The sequence below is a fragment of the Peromyscus californicus genome, unplaced genomic scaffold, assembly GCF_007827085.1.
Source record: "Peromyscus californicus insignis strain IS unplaced genomic scaffold, ASM782708v3 Scaffold_3__1_contigs__length_106647218, whole genome shotgun sequence".
Lineage (NCBI taxonomy): Eukaryota > Metazoa > Chordata > Mammalia > Rodentia > Cricetidae > Peromyscus > Peromyscus californicus.
In genome coordinates this window covers 73,999,245-74,023,357 of record NW_026294551.1, presented here as the reverse complement: position 1 = coordinate 74,023,357, position 24,113 = coordinate 73,999,245, and the positions used below count along the sequence as shown (strand labels likewise).

Here is a 24,113-nt window from a genome sequence, read left to right as displayed (position 1 = left end):
CTTTTATCATAACCAAGGAAAATTGTAACTATTTAGTCTTCAACTACATCAAAGGCCCCAGAAGGATATAATATTACATAAGTAAACAGGAAGTGCTTTGTAAGCAACTTACAAAATTCTGAAAATGACAAAGACAGCTGGCTGCCTGGACAGTCACCCAAAGTTCCTCTGCAATGTTGGGGCATCCATTCTTCAGCCTACAGGCCTAGAGTCTCTCAGTCACTTCTTCCTGTGTCCTGTAGAATGTCTGGCAGTCTCCTCTGTGAAGCAGGAATCTGAAGGACCATTTCACCTTGTTTTGGCAAATTCAGTGGTCATTTTCCTATGGGTCTTGCATGTCCAATTTATACAACATGTTAGCAAGCAGTTGACACATGGGCACTTTTTTGCCCAGTGGCTAACTTTTGCCACAAAGAAAGCAACTCCATAATGACTTTCATCAATGCCCATTATCTTCTCTGAAGTAGATTGCTGCTGCCAGGAGAAGTCATGTCTCAATGTCCAGAAAGTCAAAGTTCTTAAAACATTTTAAATGCCATATTCTGTAGGTCTTTGAAGTGTTTGAAGATTATCTACCTAATGGAAACATTATACCTAGAAAACTTAACTAGCATGACTATAAGTTTGATTATCATGGAGACTATTAATCTGTATTTCTTAGTTATACATTATAATTTTAAATAAGCTATATAAACATAATACCTTAAACAAGTAGAAATATACATACAGTATAACAAAAATTAACTTTAAATTTGCAATAAACTAAAATCTATAGCAATTTAAAACATTTTACACAAGTTGTTGCTCTTTAAAAGTAGATTTAATAATCTACCCTTTTATCCTATCATAGCTATATCCTATCCCCCTTTTTTTCTTTAGAAAGATGTTGACTATGACCAATAACAATTTGTAACCAATCTCTAAACAAAGACAAATATCCATAATCCATTTTTTTTTTGGAAATGTGGGCATAGTGTTCTAGACTACTTCCTGCTGACTGTGGGTGGTGGTAGTCTTATGAGGATCCTGAGAAAATTAAGAATTATGGTCAAGTCCTGGCTGGAGTAGTCTGTGACACTGTATTCTCTAAGCCAGTTGCCTTGAAGATGTTCTGGATGTTGGATCATCTGGAGACCTCTCAGGGAGTCTTCCTTGATCAAACCATATTAGCTTGGAAGCAATCCACAGGTTCTCATCTTCTGTGGAAACAAAAGCAGAACCTCTTTTCCAAAGCAACAAAAAATGTCCTTAGACATTGAAATCAAGATACCTTTAAAATAAACATTAATTTAACTCAGCAGCTTTTACAATCAAATTTCTCTGCAGTTAAAAATCCCAAAGACAATGTAATCCAGACTCTGTGTGTGATTTCCATCTTTATGTGGCTTATTTTTTATATTACTTTTACTGTCTCTTTAAAGACTTTATTTTTTAAAACTATTTCTTTATATAACTTTATATTCCTTTTCCTCTCTCTTCTAAGCCTATGTACATTTTTATGCACACTGTAAACTGTTTAGGGTTTATTCCACCTGAATCTGTCTTATTGTGAATCTATTGCTTTAAACTGTAGCATGACTAGGACTGAAATGGCTGGCTCCACCCACCTCAGCTTTCCAACATGGTAAAACTACGTTTACTGTCAGCTCTGGGGGAACCATGCTCATCACTGACTCTGTGAAGCAGTGGGTCTATGCCTCTATCAAAGCAGCATGTAGCCCAGAAGCCTTTTTTTTTTTTTTTTTTTTTTTGGTCCGTACTAGCAAAAGCTAAATCCACCATGTACCGTGCTGTGTGGCTTGCAGATACCACTGTGTACAGTGGCAGGAATCTGCCATGCTGCACTCAAGCTTGTATCCTGTGAACCTGCCATATTGTAGCTCAAGCTCACATGCCAAAGCATCTCTGTACCTTGGTATCTCTATATCTCAACCTGCATGAGACATGAAGTAGAAAGCTATTTTTTTTTTTTTTTGGCTCCATTGTGTTTTTAAAAGCCTTTTGAAAACTCTTTTAGGCCACATGGAAATTCGAGAGCCCCATGTTGGTATGTCAAATGTAGTTGGAAGTTTTCCTGTGTCCCACCTGGTCCTGCAGCCACTTGGACCCAAGTAAACACACAGAGGTTTATATTAATTATAACTGCTTGGCCATTAGCTCAGGCTTATTACTGACTAGCTCTTACACATAAATTAACCCATAATTCTTATCTATGTTTAGCCACATGGCTTGGTACCTTTTCTCAGTTCTGCCTTGTCACTTAACATTTGTTACTTTGCTTTCTCTGATGCTGATTTTTGGGTAGTCACTGATGCACACCATTAGATTTCCTCTGTCCAGGTACTTAATAGTGGCTTTTTTGGGCAGTAGTGGCACACACCTTTAATCCCAGCAGTTGGGAGGCAAAAGCAAGTAGATCTCCAAGTTTGAGGATGCCTGGTCTACAGAGCAAGTTCCAGGATGGCCAGAGCTACACAGAGAAACCCTGTCTCAAAAAAAACAAAAACCAAAACAATTTTTTTTTCCTTGTTGAAATCTGATAGGCTACACTCTGGAAGCCTGTGACCTTGAGCCTTACATTTCCTACAGAATTCTTTAACAGCTCACATCCCTTCTTGATAGTTTATTATTTTTCAGGAATAAGGAACTTGGCTCAAGAGCTAATAAATTTTGTTCTAAAATCAAGATTCTAAAATGAATTCAACTGAACAAAATTACCCTGCTCAAAGTCTGTTGGCCTTAGTAAGGTTGGGTTTGGGGGGGGCGTGTCATTGCCATTCTCTCCATTTTGTTTCTGTTTGCCTCTTACAGAGAAATTTTATCTTCTGCTCTTTATAAAGTAATATCTGAGATAGAAGAGATTTGCTACCTACTGATAGTTGTAATATCTTAAGGTCATTTAAATTCAGTATCTTATCCAGGCATGGTGGCACATGTTTTTAATTCCAGCACCCAGAGGCAGAAGCAGATGGATCTCTGTGAGTTTAAAGGCCAGTCTGGTCCATATGGTCAGTTCCAGAATGGCCAGGGCATACATAGTGAGACCTTGATTTTTAAAAAAGTATCTTTCATTTCTATTTTCTAAATTGCTTAAATAACTTCTGGAGTTTTTTCCTAGGTCTTGTTCTCTGAATATGCCATTAAAACAAAAACAAAGCCAAGGAATAGGGTGTCCTACATTCCTGCTTTATCAGGAGACTGCTTATTTTAAATCAAAGATGAAGCCAAGCCTGTTATTATAATAGAAATACTGTAATAGCAACACTGACTAATTTTTTCCTTTCTTCCTGTAATTTTACCACTTCCCTCCTACTAAAAAGTACTTAAAAAAAAAAACTACTTTTATGGGAAAAGTTGCAACTTTATTGAGCTCCACTCTCACCTCCTCCCACATCTAGAACCAAGTTTGTTTGTTTCCCTGTGGGAACTAGCTGTTATGGCTTGGATATAACTTGAGAGCCACCCCCCAAAAAATTTTTTTCCATGTTCTGGAACCTCCATTCCCAGAGTGGTGATGTTGTGGTGGCTGGAACTTGAAGAGATAGAGTCTAGTAGTAATGAGTTAAGTTGTAAGGGCCATCACCCCTAATGCTGGTCTCCTGAAGCTAGTAAGCTCTTAAAACATTACATTGTTAGAAAGCCAGTTCCAACCTTACATTTCTAAAGCATTTTATTCCTTCTGTACATGGCTGATTCCCCTTCAGAGTCTCTGACAAGCCAGGTAATTCTCAGTAGGACTCTGGCACAATGCTATTTAGAACCATTCAGCTGTCATCCAAAAACCTTCTGCATTATAATGTACACAGCATCAAATACCTTGTTCACAGCATCAAATACCTTGTTGTCACAACAGAAAACAGACCAATACACTGGGTAACACTAGTGCACCTTTGGAAGGGCATGTTCTGAGTCTTTCATGTCCCCACAAATCTTCAACATAACCTGAAGTTGACTGTCCCATTATGGCTGATTTGTTTAGGAGAAACTAGGATGTGCCTTGAGTTCATCACTAACTCCATCTCTATTGTGTCTCCTCAGTCAGGAGCAGAGGACAGTGGCCAAATACCATGCCTGAATTTTTTCAAAGAACAAGGCCTCAATGACTGAGCAGCTTCATGGCACTTACTATGGGGCCTTTTGGGGACTTGTAGCTCACCTCTCTTACCTTCCTGATAGTGTTCCTTTAGCTAGTCCCACAACTATAATAGTGTAGGTAGGCTATGCAGATTGCAAGGTTAGCACAAGTTCTTTGCTGATTAGCCAGGGATTGAAAGGTTTAACAAAAGATAGTGGCTATGGCAGAGAAGAAACAGATTCAGCACACCACAATAAAGCTCTGCTCTATTGTCTGAGATCCCTAAGAAGGTAAGAGCCAATCAGACTGGAACATTCCTTTATTGTTGGAATACAGTCACTTTAAACTTAAGTATTATACAACTTTTGGAAGGAGATAAATTAATAATCTACCCATTTATACTTCTAGGAATTTGTTCAAACAACAACCTCTCTTAGTTCCTGAAACAGCCATAGCGTCACTAGGGCAACATGTGGGGGAGTCCCACCAGCAGCTTGGCACTGTTCTTAACTGCTACTCAGCACCAAATGGGCACTTTCCTCTCCAAACATATGGTTTTGATTTTCTAACAAAAGGAATCTTAGCATACATGACATTACCACATTTGCATTTATATAGTGACTCACGTTCTTGTGAAAATACACATCTTTTTGCGTTCTTCCTGAGGGCTTCCTAGTAACTCATTGGTATTCTAGTCACAGTGTAGCTTATTTAACTAGCCTTCTCATTGGGTCCTTCAATACTTACTGTGTAGGAAATCAATGGTTACACTTGCCCCTAGTCACTGCCTCTGGAAAGACAGTCTGCATGTTTACATCTCATCCTTGCTTCACTATTCTGCCCCAGTGGGCCTGTGTCAAACACTAAACTCTTTCCAAGGCAGTCTGCCCCTTAGCTTAGTTTATATTCTCATGAAAATATAAGGTCTATTCACATAGAGTTTGATAATCCTAGTTGGTGGCTGTAACAAATTGCTACAGGTCTGTGACTTAAAACATCAATTTAGTATCGTAGTGTTCTGGGGATCAGAAATCAAAAATAGGTCTCACTAGTTGTGAATGCCACAGACTGCCAAGGAAAAGCCAACACTGGTGCCCAGATGGCCTCATGAGGCACTTCAACTGCTGCTCTCGACCACCCACCTGCTCACCTGTGAACTATTACCTGAGGAACAAGATAAAGACCTACCTTGTTGAAGCCAGTGGATTGGCCCATAAAATCATGTACCCTTTCAGTTTTCTAGTGTCTGACAACCCAGGGGGTTGTAATCAAAATGAGTTGAACAGAAGACAGAAGGGGAACACAAACACCATATCTTTTTCATGAGCAAGAAATAAGCATTTGGGTACATTTAAGTCACCGAGGTTTGGGATTTATTTGTTACCCACATTTGTATATCCTACCTTGGCTTATAAAACATCCACTGACCTCCATACTACTAGTCAGAAGAGGCTAGGTTGCTATCAATGAATTAAAGGTACAGTGACCAACATAATTCATTATACAACTGTTCCAGTGTGATTATTTTCAAGTATCTCTGGCTGAGTGGTAAATTATGTGGATGTTTATATAAAAAGAGAAAAGTACCCTGTACCACTCTTGCTTCATGGTTTGGGCTAAGCATTCTTGCCTCCAATCTCTCTGCTTAACTCATTTCAACAGTCACACTGCTATATCAGGGCATTGCTGTTATTTGGATGGGTGAAGTTGTTGTTACCAGTCCATGTTATAATCACTGACCTTTCTGATTTTTTAGTCTTGTAACTTAGTCTTGTAATTAGGTCATAAGCATGAAACCAAGGACTTGGGAGCTTTTGTTTTTCGCCTGAGCTTATATAGATTCACATGCAGGTAGATGTGAGACTACAGAGATCCTGTGGACCTTTCACCTATTTCTCTTCAGTAACATCTTGTAAAATTATAGAATATTGTCATAACTAGGAAGTTAGTTGTTATGGCCCAAAGATCTTATATATTGTTTGTCCAGTTTTTCTTGCATTACTATAGATTTAGTTCTATACAATTTATTCATGCCAAGATTTGTATCATTCAAGATACAAAACAGCCAAGTATGGTCTTGCTCATTGTCATTTCTCCAAGGTCAAGCATGATCCATGGCACAAGAAGACCTCTAGTGAATAGTTGCTGAATGAATGAATTATACACTAGTGATGGTTCTAAGGCACTATAACTGAAATGCCAAACTCTGTAAGTATGAATAAGATACTTGTAACAGACCAGAGGTAAGGTTGACAGGATAGCCATTCCACCAGTATCTGTAGTTCTATTGCATTCCCAGCTGGCATGCAGGGGAAAGCCAGTTCTTAGACCAGTAAGGGCAAGAAGTGGTATATCACATTTTTTCATACTCTTTTAGCCAGACCTTAGTTACAAATATATACCAAGCTCAAGGGAAACTAAGGTATATTTGCCTACAGTTCTTTCTCTCCTTGCTCTTTACAAGATTCACCAAGATGGATCATATGCCCTCACCTCACTAAGGTTGGGCTCTAGCCAATGGAGTGTGAGTAGAAATGATAGTGTGTCAGTTTTGGGCTGAGACCTTGAGGTGATTCAAGGATTTTGTTTCTGTTTGCCATTGGCACTGCTGCCATCCTTCATGAGTTGAGTCTCTGTTGGGTAGCCATTGGTGAAAAGAATCAGAGAAATAAATGACACAACTCTAAGTTGGTCCATAGCCTGAAGCAGTGCTGCATCTGATAGCATGGGAAAACTATCAATTTTCTTTATAAGCTATTGAGATTTGGGTGCTGTTTTCCAAGAGCTTAGCCCTTGATTGCAAGGTTACTTTTACTATTACACATAGGAAGAATGAACATTTGTGAACTATAAGTGCTTTACAGACATGAGAGAAGCTGCTCCCAGGACAAAGAAGAAACAATTACTTGGAGAAGATCCTTTAGGAGTTCAAAGAATAGGTGGCCAGATTGGTTGCATAACTAATGTAAGCATGCTTTCCACATGTAATGGAGAAAGGATAGATTGGTCAGTCAAATGTCCAGTGACAAAGCAGGAGCACATTTGCCTGGAGGCACCTTGGGAATCAAGGCCAGGTAAATGATGGAAAACTGGGTCAAAACAAAACATTAAACCAGGTTGGGGGAAGTTTTCACATTGAGTAAAAATGTGCTAACATCAGAAGCCTGAAATAAGTGCATTTAAAAATATTACGTAATTCATGTCACTAAGAGGCCTGTACCATCAATTGAAATCTACCTCTAAAGGATAATTTCTCTGGAGCGTTTCACTGCCTCCAACTTCTGCAAACTGAATGCAGCTTTTTATGGGAAGCAGCTCTCCGGACTACTTGCTGATTATTCTGCCAACAAGAATTTGGATATGTAGAAATGACATTGATTTTTTTTTCCCTACCTGGTTAATTGCTAGAGACTGGAAAGGTAGAAAGCTCTTAAGAGCATAGCAACTTGGGTGTGAATATCTACTTTGAGGTGTATGAATTAGCCTCTCATCACATATTGGCTGCTAACATGAAACTGGCTGAAGAAAGTAAGATGATTAACACATTTCTTCAAATAGGGATAGAGTCTAACTTTGACCCAGTTTTCCCTTAATACTTTATGAAAAGTATCGAACAATTAGGTATCAACAGACTGGAACTATAAATGCCTTCAACTTACATTCATATGTGCCAACATTTTACAAAATTTGAATTCTCTCTTTTCCACAAACACTTTGATATATTTTTAAAACATATATTAGATACAGCACAATGATTGCTAAAACACTTCAATATGAACCACCTAATAAAAACAATCTTTTGTAGAATACCACTACTACATTAAAGGAATTTAGCAATTATCCTATTAGTCACCACAACTAATATAGGAGTCATTAAAAACTAAATTTATGTGTATGTGCATGGCACTTATGTCATAGTGCATGTGAGCATGTTAAAGGGCAAACTGAGGAAGTCGCTTCTTTCTTCCCACTGTGTAGGTTCCAAGAACCCAACTTAGGTTGTCAGGCATGGTGGCATGCTCCCCTACCTTCTGAGTCATCTCACCAGTCCCCCTAAGTCATTTTTTAAACTTTCTAATTGTCTTCTGAAGATTTTTATGGAACTTTAATCTATGATGCAACCAAGGTTTGAGGGTTCCATCTGGAGGTTAATCTGGAAAATCTCCCCCACATTTCCTTCTATATGGTTTTGACATATGGCACAGACATGAAGAATCTGGATAGCTCACTGGAAGGAGGCTGCATATTCTTGGCTTATCTATTGCTTTCCAGTGTTATATATGTTTTAAGTAGTATCACCTTTCAAATGAAGTCTAAAGTTTGATTAGATTGGGGCTTAATAGTTTTTCTAAGAACACTTCATAGGCACCATGCAAGGAAGCCAATAAATTGGAATCTTCCACAAGGAATATGTAATGATTAAGATTTGGTTGGGGAAGTAACTGCCATGTTTCCATGGAAAAGTGCATTTGCCTAGAAATAGAGACTGGAACAGATAGTTTATATGCTAATACACTGTGAGTGGTACAATCTTATGAAATCAAGTGAGGAGAAGGGAAAAAAGGTGTGGGAGGGGGATTACAATGAAGTCCCCTACCAAGCTCTCCATGGCTTCATAGACAGCATGGCTGAAAGGTCAAGGAATGTTAATGCACCGGGACTTGTGAACAGTGTTACTTGTAGTGGAATTCTAGTAGAATCATTGTATCTAGGGCAAACATTAGAATGGTTGTTTTCTAGTGCTTTGACCTTGAAGAAATCATTGTAGGAAATAGTGATTGTTTTCTGTTATCTATAGTTGTTTTTCTGAAGAAGCTTACAGCCTTGACTGACTTTGGTCACAAGATGGTCCTGGCACACTTAAATGTCTTGCATTTTGAATACTGCAAATACTGCATAATAAGGAGTAAAGTTGCAGGGGTGTGATGTTTTCTTTCTCAAAACAGATTAGATTAGGGGCTTTGGTATGAGGAACTTGTTTTACCCCAAAAAACAACTTTTGTGTAACAATCAATAGATATGCTCCTGCATAGCAGTTCAAGGTTCAGCTCATCAAGATTTCCTCTCTGCTGCCACAGAGCCTGAGTCACATCCTGGAGCACCCTTCGTTTGACCATCCCGTGTAACTCAGAACATCAACAGTTACTGTTTCTGACAAATGACTAGGGAAAGCCAGGGCTACTATGCTTTCTGTGATCCTGATCTGCTACTGCAGATCCAACCTTGGCAGGTGTAATGACAACCTTGCCAAAGGTCTATCATCTCAAGAGATAAGATGGAAGTTGGTAATGAGCATCATGTTTATCTAGGAATCAGGACCATTTTCTTCTCCCAGCCTTCCCTGCTGGCCCTTCTCCTGCACTTTGTAACTTAATTCTACTCTAGACACTCACTGCTCTAGTTTTTTGGAGACAGTGTTTCTCTGTGTAGCTCTGGTTGTCCTGGAATCCATTCTGTCGACTAGACTGGCCTCAAACTCACAGAGACCCACCTGCCTCCGCCTCCTGAGTGTTGGGTTTAAAGGTGTGGGCCACCATGCCCAGATTGAATTGTAGTTTTCTTTTTATTGCCGTGATAAACAGCATGACCAAAAGAAACTTGGAGAGAAAAAGGTTTATTTCAGCTTATCCAGGCAGGAACTGAAACAGAAGCCATGAAGAAATATAACTTACTGACTTGCTCAGTCTGCTAATACAACCCCAAAACCACCTGTTTGGAGGTGGTACCATCCCCAGTGGGCTGGGTCCTCCCACATCAATCACCAATCAAGAAAATGCCTACAGGTTTGTCTATAAGCCAGCATGATGGGGACATTCTCTCAATTGAGAATTGAGGTTTCTTTTTCCCAGATGACCCTAGGTTGTGTCAAGTTGACAAAGAACTAACCAGCAGTGTTACCATGTGGCATTTTTTTGAAAACTTATGCAAGGAATGATGAAATATGTTTTTGTTTGTTTGTTTGGGGGGATTTCTGACCCTACAGGCTAGGCCAGTTTTCCAAGGCCCATCTATCAGTCTGCAGTTCGATATATAATTGTGAAAAGCAGCATTCTGGTTATCAGTCATACAGAGGGTCTTGAAGCAGACCGAGTAAGTCCTAGCTATGGGACTCTGATGAAGTAGTTTCCTCATCTCTTAATCAGAGTTGCTTTGTGCCTGGATTCATTCATAAATTTAGTATTTTCTTTAATTGACTTTCCATGTCTTCTAACATCTTATCTGCTTTTAAGATTAACATTTTCTTTAACTTAACTTCCATTTCCTCTAACTTCTTGCCAAGACCTGAAATTCTCTCTTCCATTTCTTAATTTGTTGTTGAAGCTTAACTCTAAGGTTTGTTTGACATCTTGAGTACTTACTTTCAGTTTAACTTTGGTGTGGGTTTTCTTTAGTGATTTTTATTTCTCTCTTAAATTCTACTTTCCTGTCTTGAAATTTTTTCACCATTTCATTCAACTCTTTTGTTTCACAGCCTTCATTAAAACATTTAATCATATCCTCTTCATGGTCCTCAAGCATATTCATAACTATGCTGAAGTCCTGTGCTTCAGCTAATCTGCTTTCTTCAGGACCTACTACAATAAGGTTGCTAGCTTCTAGAGGAGGTTTACTGTCTTGGCTCTAGGCATCTGGAGTTAGGATGATTGATGTGTTTCTTTGCATAGGTATCTGGTCTCCTCTTTGATGGGTGGGTATTCTGTTTTTGCTGCTGCTGTCCACTCTGGATCCTAAGTGTGGTGGCTGTGGGGTCCCTGGCAGAGTGTTTCTGTGGGTCAGCAGGTGTCACAAATGAACGGAGTTAGACTAGCTGGGAAGGCTGAAAGGAGTACTGGGAAAGAACTAGGACCAACCTGGTTCTGCACCAAGAGTAAGAATCCCCAGAGAATGGAGGTGGGGTGGAAAGAGGGGAAGGACAAAGGATAATGACGGTCACTTGCCTGAGTCTCAGCCTACTGTGGCCACTGGGAGTCCTTGGTAGAGAGTGGTTCTGCACATTATCAGGTATTAGAAAGGAATAAGGATGGGCTAGAAGAGCAATCATAACAGTTGTAGGAATCCTGTGAATTAGAAATTAATGTGTGCAAAGTCGTTCAGGATTTTCTGAAAGGCTGAGAACTATGGATTACTTACATAATACAAGTCTAAGTTAGAAGGCCACTTAAAGAACTAGGAATAAGTGTGAAGAAAGTAATCCCCTAGGAAGAAATGGTAAAATTATAAAATACACAGTAAAATGATACTAGGGAGACAGAAAAGCAATAGTCCCTTAGTCTCTGTGTAAATAAACTGGTTGCAAAATGTGAGTTTTGCAACTCTGTGGGTTTGGTGTCCCAGGTTTCAGCACCAAAAATGTAAGTAAATTGGTTGCAACCACTCTGGGTTTGGTCCCGGATTTTGGTACAGAAACATGAGTTTTGCAACTCTGGGAAAAGTGTCCTGACTACCTGGGTGAGGGGTCAGGCAACACCTTGAGCTGCTTAGGACAGCTCTGATGGCTGAACTGCAAAGAGACAGTTCAGCCCTGGAGGGCGAGGTATCCCGGACACCTTGAGCTGCTCAGAACAACAGTTCTGCCCTGAAGGTGTCCCGGACACCTGGAGCTATTTAGCACAGCTCTGACAGCTGGAACTGCAAAGCAGCAGCCCAACTCTGGAAGGGAAATTTTTCTGACTTCTCGGGAGAGTCAGACCTGGAACTACTTCAGCAGAGAAACGTATCCTGATTCTTCGGGAAAGTCAAGGTATATCTGGTGTGATGGAAGATGGTCTCCCTGTAGGATATAGCAATCCTTCTCCTCTCCTGGAGAGCCTCTACAGATGAGCTTTGCTCAGATATGGAACATATCTGAAAAGGAACATATCAGATAAGGACAAAGGAGGTTTTGGCAGGGAGAGTTTCTTTTTTTAGGGAGATACACTGGAAAGAGTAGCCAGAAGGCCTTCCAGTGAGCCTGGATTTCAGTAGGGACATCTGGGCAGAGGATAAAGATGTGAGGTCTTCAACATACATATGATAATTCAAAGTCACGAACATATCATCTCACTAAAATGAGGTGCATAGAGCAGTCATTTCCATGGACATAAAGTGAATGGCAGCTGTTCGCTAGGGTCTATCAGTAAAGGGAAATGGGGAGTTACTGCTTAGTGGGCACATAATTTTAGTTTTGGAGGATGAAATAAGTTCTGAAGATTAGTTACATAGAAATATGAATGCACTTGGACTATTTAACTGCATTTTAAAAGGCTAAGATGGTAAAATTTATGTGTACTTACAAAGATAAAAAAATGTTTTTGAAGCAGTGGAGAAAAAAAAAAACCAGGAGCTATTTATGTCATGAAATCAAACTAGTAGAAAGATTTTGGAAGATAACCACCCTCAATGTCCAATGCAGTAGACTGGAAGATGGAATGATCAGTAAGACTGACCTCCTACTAAAACTAGATCTCACTTTGAGTTGCCACAGGAAGTCCAGGAGTTAGGAGCACCCTGAAATCAGCACTCTTTACCTTGCCTTAGCATTATGTGATAGATCTGGATCCTAGAAATGAAGCTCCAACAAGCAGTGCATTTAACATGATGCAACACAATGGCACTAGGGGACCTACAAATACTTCCAGGCTCTGTCACCCTAAAGGCTGATGTCCAAATGTATACACTTTCATATTGAGACAGTGTGATTTATCTCATGCAAAAAAAGATATTATGGCCAGAACTCATATCTATGCTACTTTGCACTTGCATTTTCTATGATGTTCTCAACAGCAATGTAAGGTAGCTCCTTTCTTAAGATCTTCATTTTATAGAAGTGGAACTGAAATTTGCACTTCATGGTAGGTATGTGTTGAGGTGAACATTAGACTCTCATCTTCCAGTCTCTGACTTAATGCAAAACCACCACAGGGCACCAGGCACTCTTTACCCTTCTCTTTACCCCAGCTGAAGAAGGCAATCAAGAGTGGCTCAAAATACTCCTTTCCTAAATTGTTCCTTTTGTTAACTTATTGGGACCTTCTACAGGCCACTTAGGTCTTCCAAAGTGGCATTAAAAACAAAGACAAAAAACTGAATATTGTTAGCTGCTGATGTAGAAACTGTTGCTATCAGATAAATTTATAATTCTTTATTAAAAAACAAACAAACCAATAACCATTTACTAAGCTCTATGTATTTCACCTTGTTAAGAGGCACACAAGACCAAAACACAAGTTCCTATATCTAAAACCATATTGGAAGACAAGATTTAAACACACAAAAGCCATCTAAGAGTGATCCAGAAAGAAAAGTAGATAGTAAATTGAGTTTACAAAGTGAGTTCCAGGACAGCCAGAGCTGTTACACAGAGAAACCCTGTCTCAAAAATAAACAAAAAAACAAAGCAAATAATAATAATAAATATCCTGCAATGACAATTTGCTCATCTGTGGGATCCTAGAATTTAATAAGGTTATCCTAAAATTTCCTTCTTTCAAATAAATGGCTAACTAGAGCTTTCATTTTGTATAACACAGCATCACAACTCTCCTCATTTTCATAGAATTACACACAGGCTACTTTTCTATTCGGCAAGTGAGGAAACCTGGGCACAGAGGAAGAGGGGTAAGAGTCTGTCCATGGGTACAAAGCTTTGTAGTATGGTAGCATTTGAACTCAAGCCTATTCTTGCACTCTTTGCCATAGCTCCTCCTGTGCAGGATAGACTCCTCAAATTTCCTTACTTTTTAATGGGATGATGTATGTTGTTTTGTTCTTGGAATACCTCTTTTCTGTTTTCCATTGTTCCACAAATTTGGTCCTCTTGGTTCAGATTTCTTCAATGTGCAACCAATTTTCTAACATTTTCTTGGCTGCATTCTATTCTGTAGCAATTTTCTTTTTATTGGAAGGAGTAAAACTCACTCATACTTTAAGTCTGGCCTCTTCCTAGATATCCCATTTCTTGTCTTATAACTCGCCAAGTTAAATCATCAGCATTCTATAACTCTCTTTTCTACTCTTCTTTCTTAGTTTTGATTCCATAGCCTCTTCATGGGAAGATTTCCACACAGTGAATCACTAGAACCCAAGTTTCTTCTATGACTGCTCCAGTCTCCTATGTACCGAGGGCTGCTCACTTTTCCAACCCTTCTCTGGCTATTACTGTGGGTATTGTGGATCTGAGGAATGCAGAAAGGGATTAGACCAGGGACCACTATTTAGAGTAAATTTCAATACAGGCAAGAAAGAAGTATCAACTACACAGTGAAGTTTCAAGGAGAATGACATTTAAGTTGGTAATAAAGTCTGATAACTTCAGGAAATGGAGGAGAAGGAATATCTAAGCTGAAAGGAGCTGGGTCTCAAGTCTTTGGGGGCCTCAGGCCAACAGTCTCTGGTCTCTTCCCTGAGATGAACTGCCTGAGCTGTTCCCAATATTGACAAACTGCAGAAAAGGCAAGCTCTCCCCACCCCCCGGCCGCCCCTAGTATTCCCCTGCAGTTGCAGCTGAGGAACTCTGATCCATTTGATTGATATATTACCCAGTTCTCTACTGAAATCCCAGATGTTTTTCAACCACTCAAAAAAGCATGTCAGAATGCAAGCAAGGAAGCCTAATAAGCCCAATCATGACCTCAAATAGTCTGACTTTTTTAGTAGGGTAGATCATCTGAAAAAGTCAGCTCTTTAATAGTTCCTAGGAATAAATCGGTGGTCACAGACACACACCAACTTATCAGTGAGAACACCGTGAAGTAGCAGGTACTGTGGTCGACTGGACTTTTATGAAGCCTGTGGTCTTCCCACCCCTCAAACTGGACTGCTGAGGCACTTTTAACTTACATCTTCCCATTGTTCTGAAGGAGCTTAGTGTTTGCTCCGAGAGGGATGATATAGTAACAACATATTTGTCTCAGAGTAAAGACAGAAAATAATGTATCACATACCTAGCAAAAATCAGAGAGTGTCCGGGGAAGATGAGCAGATGTATTTCTCTATATGCTTAATAAATATTATTACTTAAAACACTAACCACTTGAATACTTTCAACAAGTAAAAATGGTTATTTTGGCTTTAAAAAAGCACTTCAAAATAGATAAAGGATTACAAGGTTTTAAGTTTGTTGACATTGTTTTCTCCAAATTTCAAATGTTTTAGAGGCAGAGGGAAGTGATCTGGTCAGGGTACATGATGCATTGGTCACTGGAATTAGGATCAGAACCAAGCTCTTGAATTTAAGAATCAGAACCAGCTCAGAATTTAAGAAGCACAACTACCCCACTTGAGTTTGGCTGTACTTGAAGTAAAGGGTGTATTTCTCTCAAACCTAAGGTACTTTCCTTCAAGACTGTTGGTGATGAACCTTGTCCCAAGATGTCGCGTCCGCCTCGACCAGCAAGGAAGATGCAACACCAGGCTCTTCTCCAAGCAGTTAATTCAGGAACCTTGAACAATCTTCTGACCCCAGGGAAAGCCAGCCCACGCCCTTTATAGCCACTGGGCAACCAACCCCGTAGTGCCACGTGGACAATGCCGATAGGGTAAGACATACGCAAGCAAGACAGATTCCACGCCCAAGCCAAATAAGGAGTTGTTTATCCCAGAGAACACCTGCCATCGGGAAGGCGGAAGCCGGACGCCGGTGCCATCTTTGAGGCGTGGCCGTGCACGGCTCTCTACAGTTCCCCCTTTATTGTTTTAAGCAGCAGGCAAGAGCAGAGGTCTAATCTCTGCCAAAATACAACTTGGACATTGTACTGGTGTTAGTCCAGGTGTCATCCACCCAGAGAACACTTGACCCGTCCGATACCCTTTTTTGCAGAGGTGGGAATTAGGGTATCAACCCACATGCAATCAGACTTGTTCTTCTTGGGTTTTGCAATACAGCTAGACCCAAGTGCAGTGCACTAGCCTTGCATCCTGCGCGATCAAGCTTTTAATGCGGCCAGCCAGGCCTGGGGAGACTGTCCAGCCTCTATGGCTGTAAAGGCTTGGATAATCATGGCTGCATTACGCTGCTGAGAAACCCTTAAACGGACAATGCACCACAGGCACATCAGGGAGACAAGTACCAGTAGGCCTGCCAGGGCACCTAATCCCGCCCTCTCCTTTAAAAAGGTGATAGAATTTCGCAGCCAAGACATCATTTCTGCAGCAGAGGCCAGGTGCACACGGGTGGAGTTGACCGCAATGATCTCATTGCGCAGGATCTGGGTCAGGTTATCAAACTCCACCGACCAGGTTCCGCTTGTGAGTCGATCCTCAGCTGCTCCCACTGGCACGATTGTCAGAATCAGGGCTATCAGGATCAGGCACATCAGCTTCTGGGGTGTCATCACGTCTCTCCGTCTGAGGGGCCCGTCGCACCAATCGTTCAGGTACCCAGATAGGGTCTAGCCGGTCCTGTGGGAAAACACAAACAGAACCTCGTGCCCATGTCAGCATAGGATTGGGGCCATGCCAGCTACCCGTGAGGATATCTTTCCACTTCACCATGCCCTTCATAGGGCTGTGTGGATTATGATGCCTATCTGCTGATGAACTTCCCGAGGCATCCAAATTCAAAAAATTTAAGGTGAATAATGCCAGAGAGAGTCTTTCTCTTGGGGTTCGGTCATGGCCTATTCCCCCTTTTTGTTTTTGAAGAATTTCTTTAAGGGACCGATGCGCACACTCCACAATGCCTTGGCCTTGAGGATTATAAGGGAGACCGTGCGTTAACTGCACATCCATGCGCTGACAGAAGGAATTAAATTTCTGTCCTGTGTACGCCGGCCCATTATCAGTCTTTAATTGCTGAGGTTTTCCCCATGCTGCCCAGGCTTCCAGACAGTGGGAAATGACATTCAATGCTTTCTCCCCAGTCATAGGTGAGGCATGTATAATCCCTGAACAAGTATCCACAGAGACATGCACGTATTTTGAGGCAAGACCACACACTCATATCTTTTATCAGGTTCCTCATGATTGATGGAAGAGAGAGTAAAGGCGAATCTGGCACTATCATCTTGAAATAAGGGAATGGAAAAAGAAATAATCCTTTATATCCACGGCAATAATATGCCAGGAGGCTGGCAGAGCCGATAGAAGCGGTAGCCCTCGCTGCACTGGACCCATGACCTGCATCTGATTATTAATAGCCCTAAGGTCATGTAACAATTGCCACTTTCCAGATTTTTTTCTAATGACAAATATAGGTGTATTCCAAGGGGACACAGAGGGTCGTATATGTCCAGCCTCAAGCTGTTCTTTTACTAGCTCTTCTGCCGCTGATAACTTTTCAGAGGAAAGTGGCCACTGAGGTACCCATACTGGGTCCTCTGTTGTCCAGGAAATAGGAATTCCTTCCTCAGTGGCCCCTATGAAAAACCCAATCCCTGCCTAGGTGGTCTACTCTGCACCTGAACTGGATCTTTTCTGCCTTGGAGAAACTTCCCCAAACCAAACCTAGGATGACATCCCATCTTCATCATAATTTCCTGAGACTCCTTAGAATATTCGTTACTCAATTTAAATCCCATAGATTGCATAAGATCCCTTCCCCAAAGGGACACTGGAAGCTCGAGGACGTAGGGTTGCATAACACCCGAATGGCCCCCTTCATCCTGCCACTGTAATTGTCCTGCACTAATATCTGGTGAATTGGTATATCCTAGCCCTTGTAGAGTTTGAGAGGAGACTTGCACTGGCCACCCACGGGGCCAGTCTTTACGGGCAATGATGCTCCGATCTGCACCAGTGTCCAGGAGTCCTGTTATCTTGGTACCATTAATAGTTAATTGCAAGGTGGGTCTTTGATCTAAATCAAGGGACAGAAAAGTTAAATCTGTCCCCGTGGATCCGAAGCCTTTATTTCCTCTGTTTCGATCAGCAGCTGGATAGGACTCTTGTAAACTGGGTAATAAAACTAGTTGTGCAATCCTATCACCTGGTGAAATGGCAGTAATTCCTTTTGGAGACTCAACCATAATTTTCATGATCCCAGTATAATCAGTATCAACCACTCCTGGGTGTACTTTAAGACCTTTTATGGTGGTGGAGGATCTTCCAATCAATAAACCCACCGTGCCCAGCTTCAAAGGGACTTTAAAATCAGACTCCACTAATTGTGCTCCCATCTGTGGTCAGTACGAGTCTGGTGGTGGCACGGACGTCCAACCCTGCTGAGCCTGTAGTGGCTCTCCGCGGTTCCTCGGATGACAGAGGGTTGGCCACTGCTCCGGGTTTCCGCCTTGCTCCTGATTCTCCACTGCCCCATATATTTGCGGGCCCTGAGGCCGAGGGCCCCGCTGTCCGTTTTTTGAAAGATTGCCCGTTGTTATAGGCTGACCATTTATGTCCTTGACTGACCTACACTCATTCGCCCAATGCTTCCCCTTTTTACACCTAGGAGAAAGTCCAGGTTGTGTAGGGCGTTGGCTCCTCCCTATTCCTTGGTTACCTTCTCCTTGAGGGCAGCTACGTTTGAGATGACCGATTTTTCCACACCGAAAACATGCCCCAGTGTTCCCTCCTTTCTTGTTACTAAGTTGCATAACTGCAGCCACAACGCCTGCATTAGTTAGAGGTCCCCCTAATTCTCTGCACACTTTCATCCATACTTCTAGACCTTTGTTCTTATAAGGGGTGATCGCAGCCTTGCATTCTTTGGTACATTGTTCATAAACTAGCTGCTCTATAAGCGGCATCGCGGCATCTGGGTCCCCAAAGATTCTGCCTGCAGCCTCGACCATGCGGGCCACAAAATCTGAAAAAGGTTCCATAGGTCCCTGAAGGATCTTAGTAAGGTTGCCGCTCACTTCCCCTTTATTAGGTAGGGACTTCCATGCCCTTGTTGTTAGTTGATTTATCTGGTCATAAACCTGCTGTGGATATCCATTTTGTTGATTGGCAAATCGGCCTTGTCCCAGCAGCATGTCTACATCCCAAGCTGCTTGACCTCCACCTGCAGCTCTGTTAATTGCAGCTTGTTCACTGGCAAATTCTATCAAAAATGCCTTCCAGTCTAAATACTGCCCTGCGCTGAGACATGCTCGAGCAAGATTCATCCAATCGGATGGAGTCATGCAAAATCTGTGCAGAGCCTCCACTTGAGCAACAGTATATGAGGCTGTGATGCCATACGTCCGGACAGATTCCGCTAGAGACTTGATGACCTTAAAATCCAAAGGTTCATGTTATCTCTGTTGAGTCTGGGCCTTGAGAAACACTGGGCAACCTAGCTGCATTTCAGTTCTAACCTGTCTCCAAACCTCCGGGTTAAAAGAATTCCCCATAGAGACAACTCTAGACATGGAGGCAGATTCCAGATACGGTGGAGGAGCTGAGGGAGCGGCTCCACACTCAGACTCACATCCTTTAATTCTTTCTCTTTCTCCTTTATTTCTACCCCTTTTCTTTCTTATTCTCACGCTCTGCAAGGTTTCACATAATGACTCTACATCATCAGAATCAGGGGAAGAGATAGGGGACTCGGAACGCTCTAGGTCTGAAAGGTCAGGATATAACCTTGTTTTTTCTTCCCCCTTTTTTGTTTTACTTCTGGTAGACACTGCTTTAGCAGACATGGTCTTTTCTGATCTTTCCTCCTGCAACATTTCTAAGGCTGCCTGCCCATTCTCTACTGCATTGCTGCAGCACTGGTCTTCGAGACACCCTCTCACTAATTTCCAAACTGGTCTAACCCCATGTTTAAGCGTCCCTTGTTCTGCAGCGAAGTCTAGATCACGGCCCAACTTTTCCCAGGAAGCTACCGTGAGGCTTCCGGAAACTGCAAACCAGGGTGCCACGACATCACATTCCTCTAGAAATCTTTCTAAAGTACTCTTCTTAATCTCTAATTTCTTTGAAAGGAGCAGCTCGTTAAGAGCCAGAAAAATTGGGTGCGAAGAAGTTGCACCCATGATACTAGCAGCACTTTTGCCTTCACCTGCTTTCACTTTCTTTAATTTTCCCGTCCGCTTTTGTCGCGGCTCTACGTTTTAATTTTCCCGTCCACTTTTGTCGCGGCGCTACTCTTTAATTTTCCCGTCCGCTTTTGTTGCAGCTCTACTTAATTTTCCCGCTTTTGTCGCGAATCCCCACTTTACCTGGGGACTTACCAGTGCAATGCCCTGACTGTGAAGAGTTCTGAGCCTTAAAGGGTTCCCTGTACGGGCCACCACTTGTCGCGTCCGCCTCGACCAGCAAGGAAGATGCAACACCAGGCTCTTCTCCAAGCAGTTAATTCAGGAACCTTGAACAATCTTCTGACCCCGGGGAAAGCCATCTTCTGACTCCCGGGAAAGCCAGCCCACGCCCTTTATAGCCACTGGGCAACCAACCCCGTAGTGCCACGTGGACAATGCCGATAGGGTAAGACATACGCAAGCAAGACAGATTCCATGCCCAAGCCAAATAAGGAGTTGTTTATCCCAGAGAACACCTGCCATCGGGAAGGCAGAAGCTGGACACCGGTGCCATCTTTGAGGCGTGGCCGTGCACGGCTCTCTACACCAAAAGATAGTCTAATTAATTTTATACCTCTCTACACACTTCTTTACATTAGCACTTTTTTCATTTTTATTTTGTCAAGTTCTGAGAATGTTTCCCCACTTCATGTGACCTAAAATGTCCTGAAGGCAAAGCATGTGTCTATTTCTGATGCTGTTCCTTGATCGGTTCCCTCTCCTACCTTCCCTCTTTGTACCCTTCTCCCACACAAGTAGAAACCCAGTATTGGAAAACTCAGTCTCTTGACTCAAGGCTTCAATTACTCATAGTGTATTACTAGGGCAACTCCTATTTGGGCCAGTCTAAGGAAGCACAGAAATGGACAAATGCGCCAGGCAGTGGTGGCACATTCCTTTAATCTCAGCACTCGGGAGGTAGAGCCAGGCAGATCTCTGTGAGTTCGAGGCCAGCCTGGGCTACCAAGTGAGTTCCAGGAAAGGCGCAAAGCTACACGGAGAAACCCTGTCTCAAAAAACAAACAAACAAACAAACAAACAAAAACAAAAAAAAAAAGAAATGGACAAATGCAAATTCACACTTAAACAGGCCTGGGAAAAGCCATAACTCATATGGGTAAAGAAATACATTTAAGAACAACTTGGATTTCTCTATTATATCAGTTGTATTTTAAGAACTCCAAGAAAAGAGGACAGGTCATAGACAATAGGGAGCAGATGCTCAAGTCTCTCTCTGTTTGCATGTGGGAAGGGCACTGCAAGTGCTTCCCCTGAAAGCTCAGTATACACAGCTCCTTGGCACTTATGATTACTGTCTGGTAACTCCCAAGTACTACAGATTTGTAAGCTCCAGTTTTAAAAGGGTCTCCACATTCATGGTCCCACCTGTTCCTTATGAATACCTGGCAAGGTAAAAGATAGGTTTCTGTGTCCTAGTTTGGTGAAGGAGAAACCCAATCTCTTGAGCCTACATAAAAAGATGACAGCACCTGAGTCTACCAAATATTCATGAAATTGAACAAACATATAGATGAGGGTTTTAAGGAAAATAGGATGTCTACTCTTAAGAAGTACATAATTTAACTAGAAAGAAATGTCCAAAGTAAAATTAATTAAAATCACAATTCAAGGATTAAATAAGTCAGGATAAGACATGAAAGAGTAAATAAACCTTTTATGGTGAAATGAGACAACATGCTTCACTTTCTAAGTGCACTTAATATAGCCTTAATCCTATCAAGGAATTCCCACGTTGTTGCTCAATATTCTGATTTTACTCAGATTTTTCAGAGCATCTACACAATCTCTAGCTTTACACCTTAGCTCTTGTGAAATCTGGGTTTGCCACATTCTCTGTTGTCTTACATCAGAAGTGCAAATGCTGGCTAAATTAACATTTTTAAAAAGATACATAGAACATGAAAAAAGGAAAGGGGAAAATTTAGTCTTTAATATTCTAGAAAATTCTATCCTCACCACCTGGAGTTGCGGAAGGGGACTGATTTTAGAAAATGGTGCAATGACTAAGGAATTACTCATGCAGAGAGGTAATGGAAAAAGGAGCCTCAGGAAGACAGGATAACCAGGAAAAGGAGACTGTACATAAGAAGTCAAAACATCCTTTTTTTTAGGACTGTTTCCTTCTGAAACACAGTCTGATAATTATGCTCACTGGTTCAACAGTGACATGAAGGCTAAGGGGGTAACCAACCACTTTCTGATTGGATTTGAGTGTACTTAGTCACCTGCCCATGATCAAGCCAACAAAATCAGCAAACATAACAGCATTACTGGACCCAGTGAGTTACAAACAGACAGACAAACAGAAAGACAATGGAGGTGGTAGAAGGACATGTCGAAGGGTGCTCAGAAAGCATAGGCAGTAAGAGCTGGGGGTGGGTATGATCAAGATACTTTGTATACATGTATGAAACTATCCAAGAATAAATAAAAGATAGTCTAAAAGCATGGAGGCCAGGTGTGGTGGCACACACCTTTAGTCCCAGCACTCAGGAGGCAGAGGCAGGAGGATCTCTGTGAGTTCGAGGACAGCCTGTTTTACACAGTGAGTTCCAGAACAGTCAGGACTACACAGAGAGACTCTGTATCAAAAATTTAAAAAAACCAAAATTACTGCATGAAAATGTTTGTGAATAAATCATAAGAATGGTAACAGACATTTTGAGCCTTTAGTACACAGACTAGGAAGTTTGAAGCACTTATGCATTAATTCATTTAATGCGCACACTAATTGAATAAAGTGAAGGACTTTCATTATTCTTATTGTAGGTATGAGAAAACTGAGGTACAGAAAGTTCTCGCAACTTTTCCAAGTATCACAGTTGTTTGCTGGCAGAACTGGAATAACATAAAAAACAGAATCCTTAGATTTAAAGGGTATTTTGTATCCAGGAAAATAAACAGTGCAATTTGGAACTTTTAAGTATGGTGCTTCAAAGAATAGTTTATTTAAAACGATTTTTATTTTATGTGTGTGAATGTTCTGTCTGAATGCACAGAAGTGCACTGTCTGTATGCCTGGCGGCCCAAAGGCCAGAAGAGGGTACGCGATCCCCTGAAAATGGAGTCACAGATGATTTTAAGCCACCATGTGGGTGCTGAAAACTGAATTCAGGTCCTCTGTAAGAGTAGCACGCATTCTTAACCGCTGAGCCCTATTTCCAGCCTCAAGTATGGGTTCTTTTAAAACAGGTGGCATTTCCTAGGGCAAGACCACGTGACCGAGTGTCATAGATTTGGTCTGTTCCCCCAACTGTAAGATTTGAGTAGGCTCTAACATCTCTGCAACTCCCGTTACACTTCCGTCTCTCTAGGAGCTCATACCTGGGGTTTTGACCTGTGGCTATTCAGTTACTAGTTATAAAGAGCTCAGCACAGTGCATGTTCAGTAAACGGTAACGGGGCGCTCTCCATCCTTTTTAGGAAGATCCTACCTCATTCAGCGATGCAGTGGAACATAGCGAGGAATGAAATAAAAACTTTCTCTGGCGTTGCTACTCAGGAAACTGAGCTCAGTAACAGGCCTGCTATAACAGGCCTTGCCGATTACTGGCTCTTGGCATAAAGAGTGCCTAAAAGACCTCAAAAGGCCCCTGGCCTCAGAAGCCACTTCAACCAGGCCGTTGCTAGGCGACCTTCCGGCGGTGGGATAGAGGTAGTGCAGCTTGCGCAGGTTCCGCCTCCACTTCCCGCCCAAGTCCCCCCCCCCCCCCAACCCTCGGGCAGTCGGAGCGTCAACTCGGGCGACCGGCCGAAGACCGGCGGCGCATGCGCGCTACTTCCCGCGCCGCTCAGAGTGACGCACGCTCCGGCTCTAGGCCTCAGCCTCCGCCCCGCCCCCCGGTGTACGGCTCCCGCCCCGAGTCCCCGGCGACGTCCTCACAGGGGGCTTCTGCAACGCCTCGTCCTCCACCTCGCGAACACTGTAGACTGGCTCCAGGGTGCAGACCCACCTCCCGTGCTCCCGTGGCGGCGGTGGTGATGGGCGGGCAAGGGCCAGGCGATTGGACGGGATGCGAGGAGCCAGCGGTTGCCCGGTTCCTACTTCCGGAGGACGGGCGGAAGTGGCTGCGGTGCCTGGCGGGAGGGGGACA

The 24,113-nt window shown here is 42.2% G+C and overlaps 1 protein-coding gene and 1 long non-coding RNA gene across 3 annotated transcripts in view; one reads left to right on the top strand and one right to left on the bottom strand.

Annotated features, from left to right (window-relative positions):
- Positions 1-15,807, top strand: part of Zfp62 (ZFP62 zinc finger protein) — a 40,934-nt gene extending 25,127 nt beyond the window's left edge. For both annotated transcript variants that reach the window (XM_052758132.1, XM_052758130.1), the window contains one exon: positions 15,383-15,807. In XM_052758132.1, the coding sequence (XP_052614092.1) occupies positions 15,383-15,408 (26 nt within the window). In that variant the 3' untranslated portion in view covers positions 15,409-15,807. The remainder of the gene's footprint in view (positions 1-15,382) is intronic.
- LOC128122509 (uncharacterized) lies at positions 13,182-24,092 on the bottom strand. The gene is made up of 2 exons (XR_008222452.1): positions 23,903-24,092; positions 13,182-16,453 (listed from the first exon to the last, which is right to left on the bottom strand). It is a non-coding gene; the product is annotated as an uncharacterized LOC128122509 (long non-coding RNA).
- Positions 24,093-24,113: the final 21 nt, after the last annotated feature.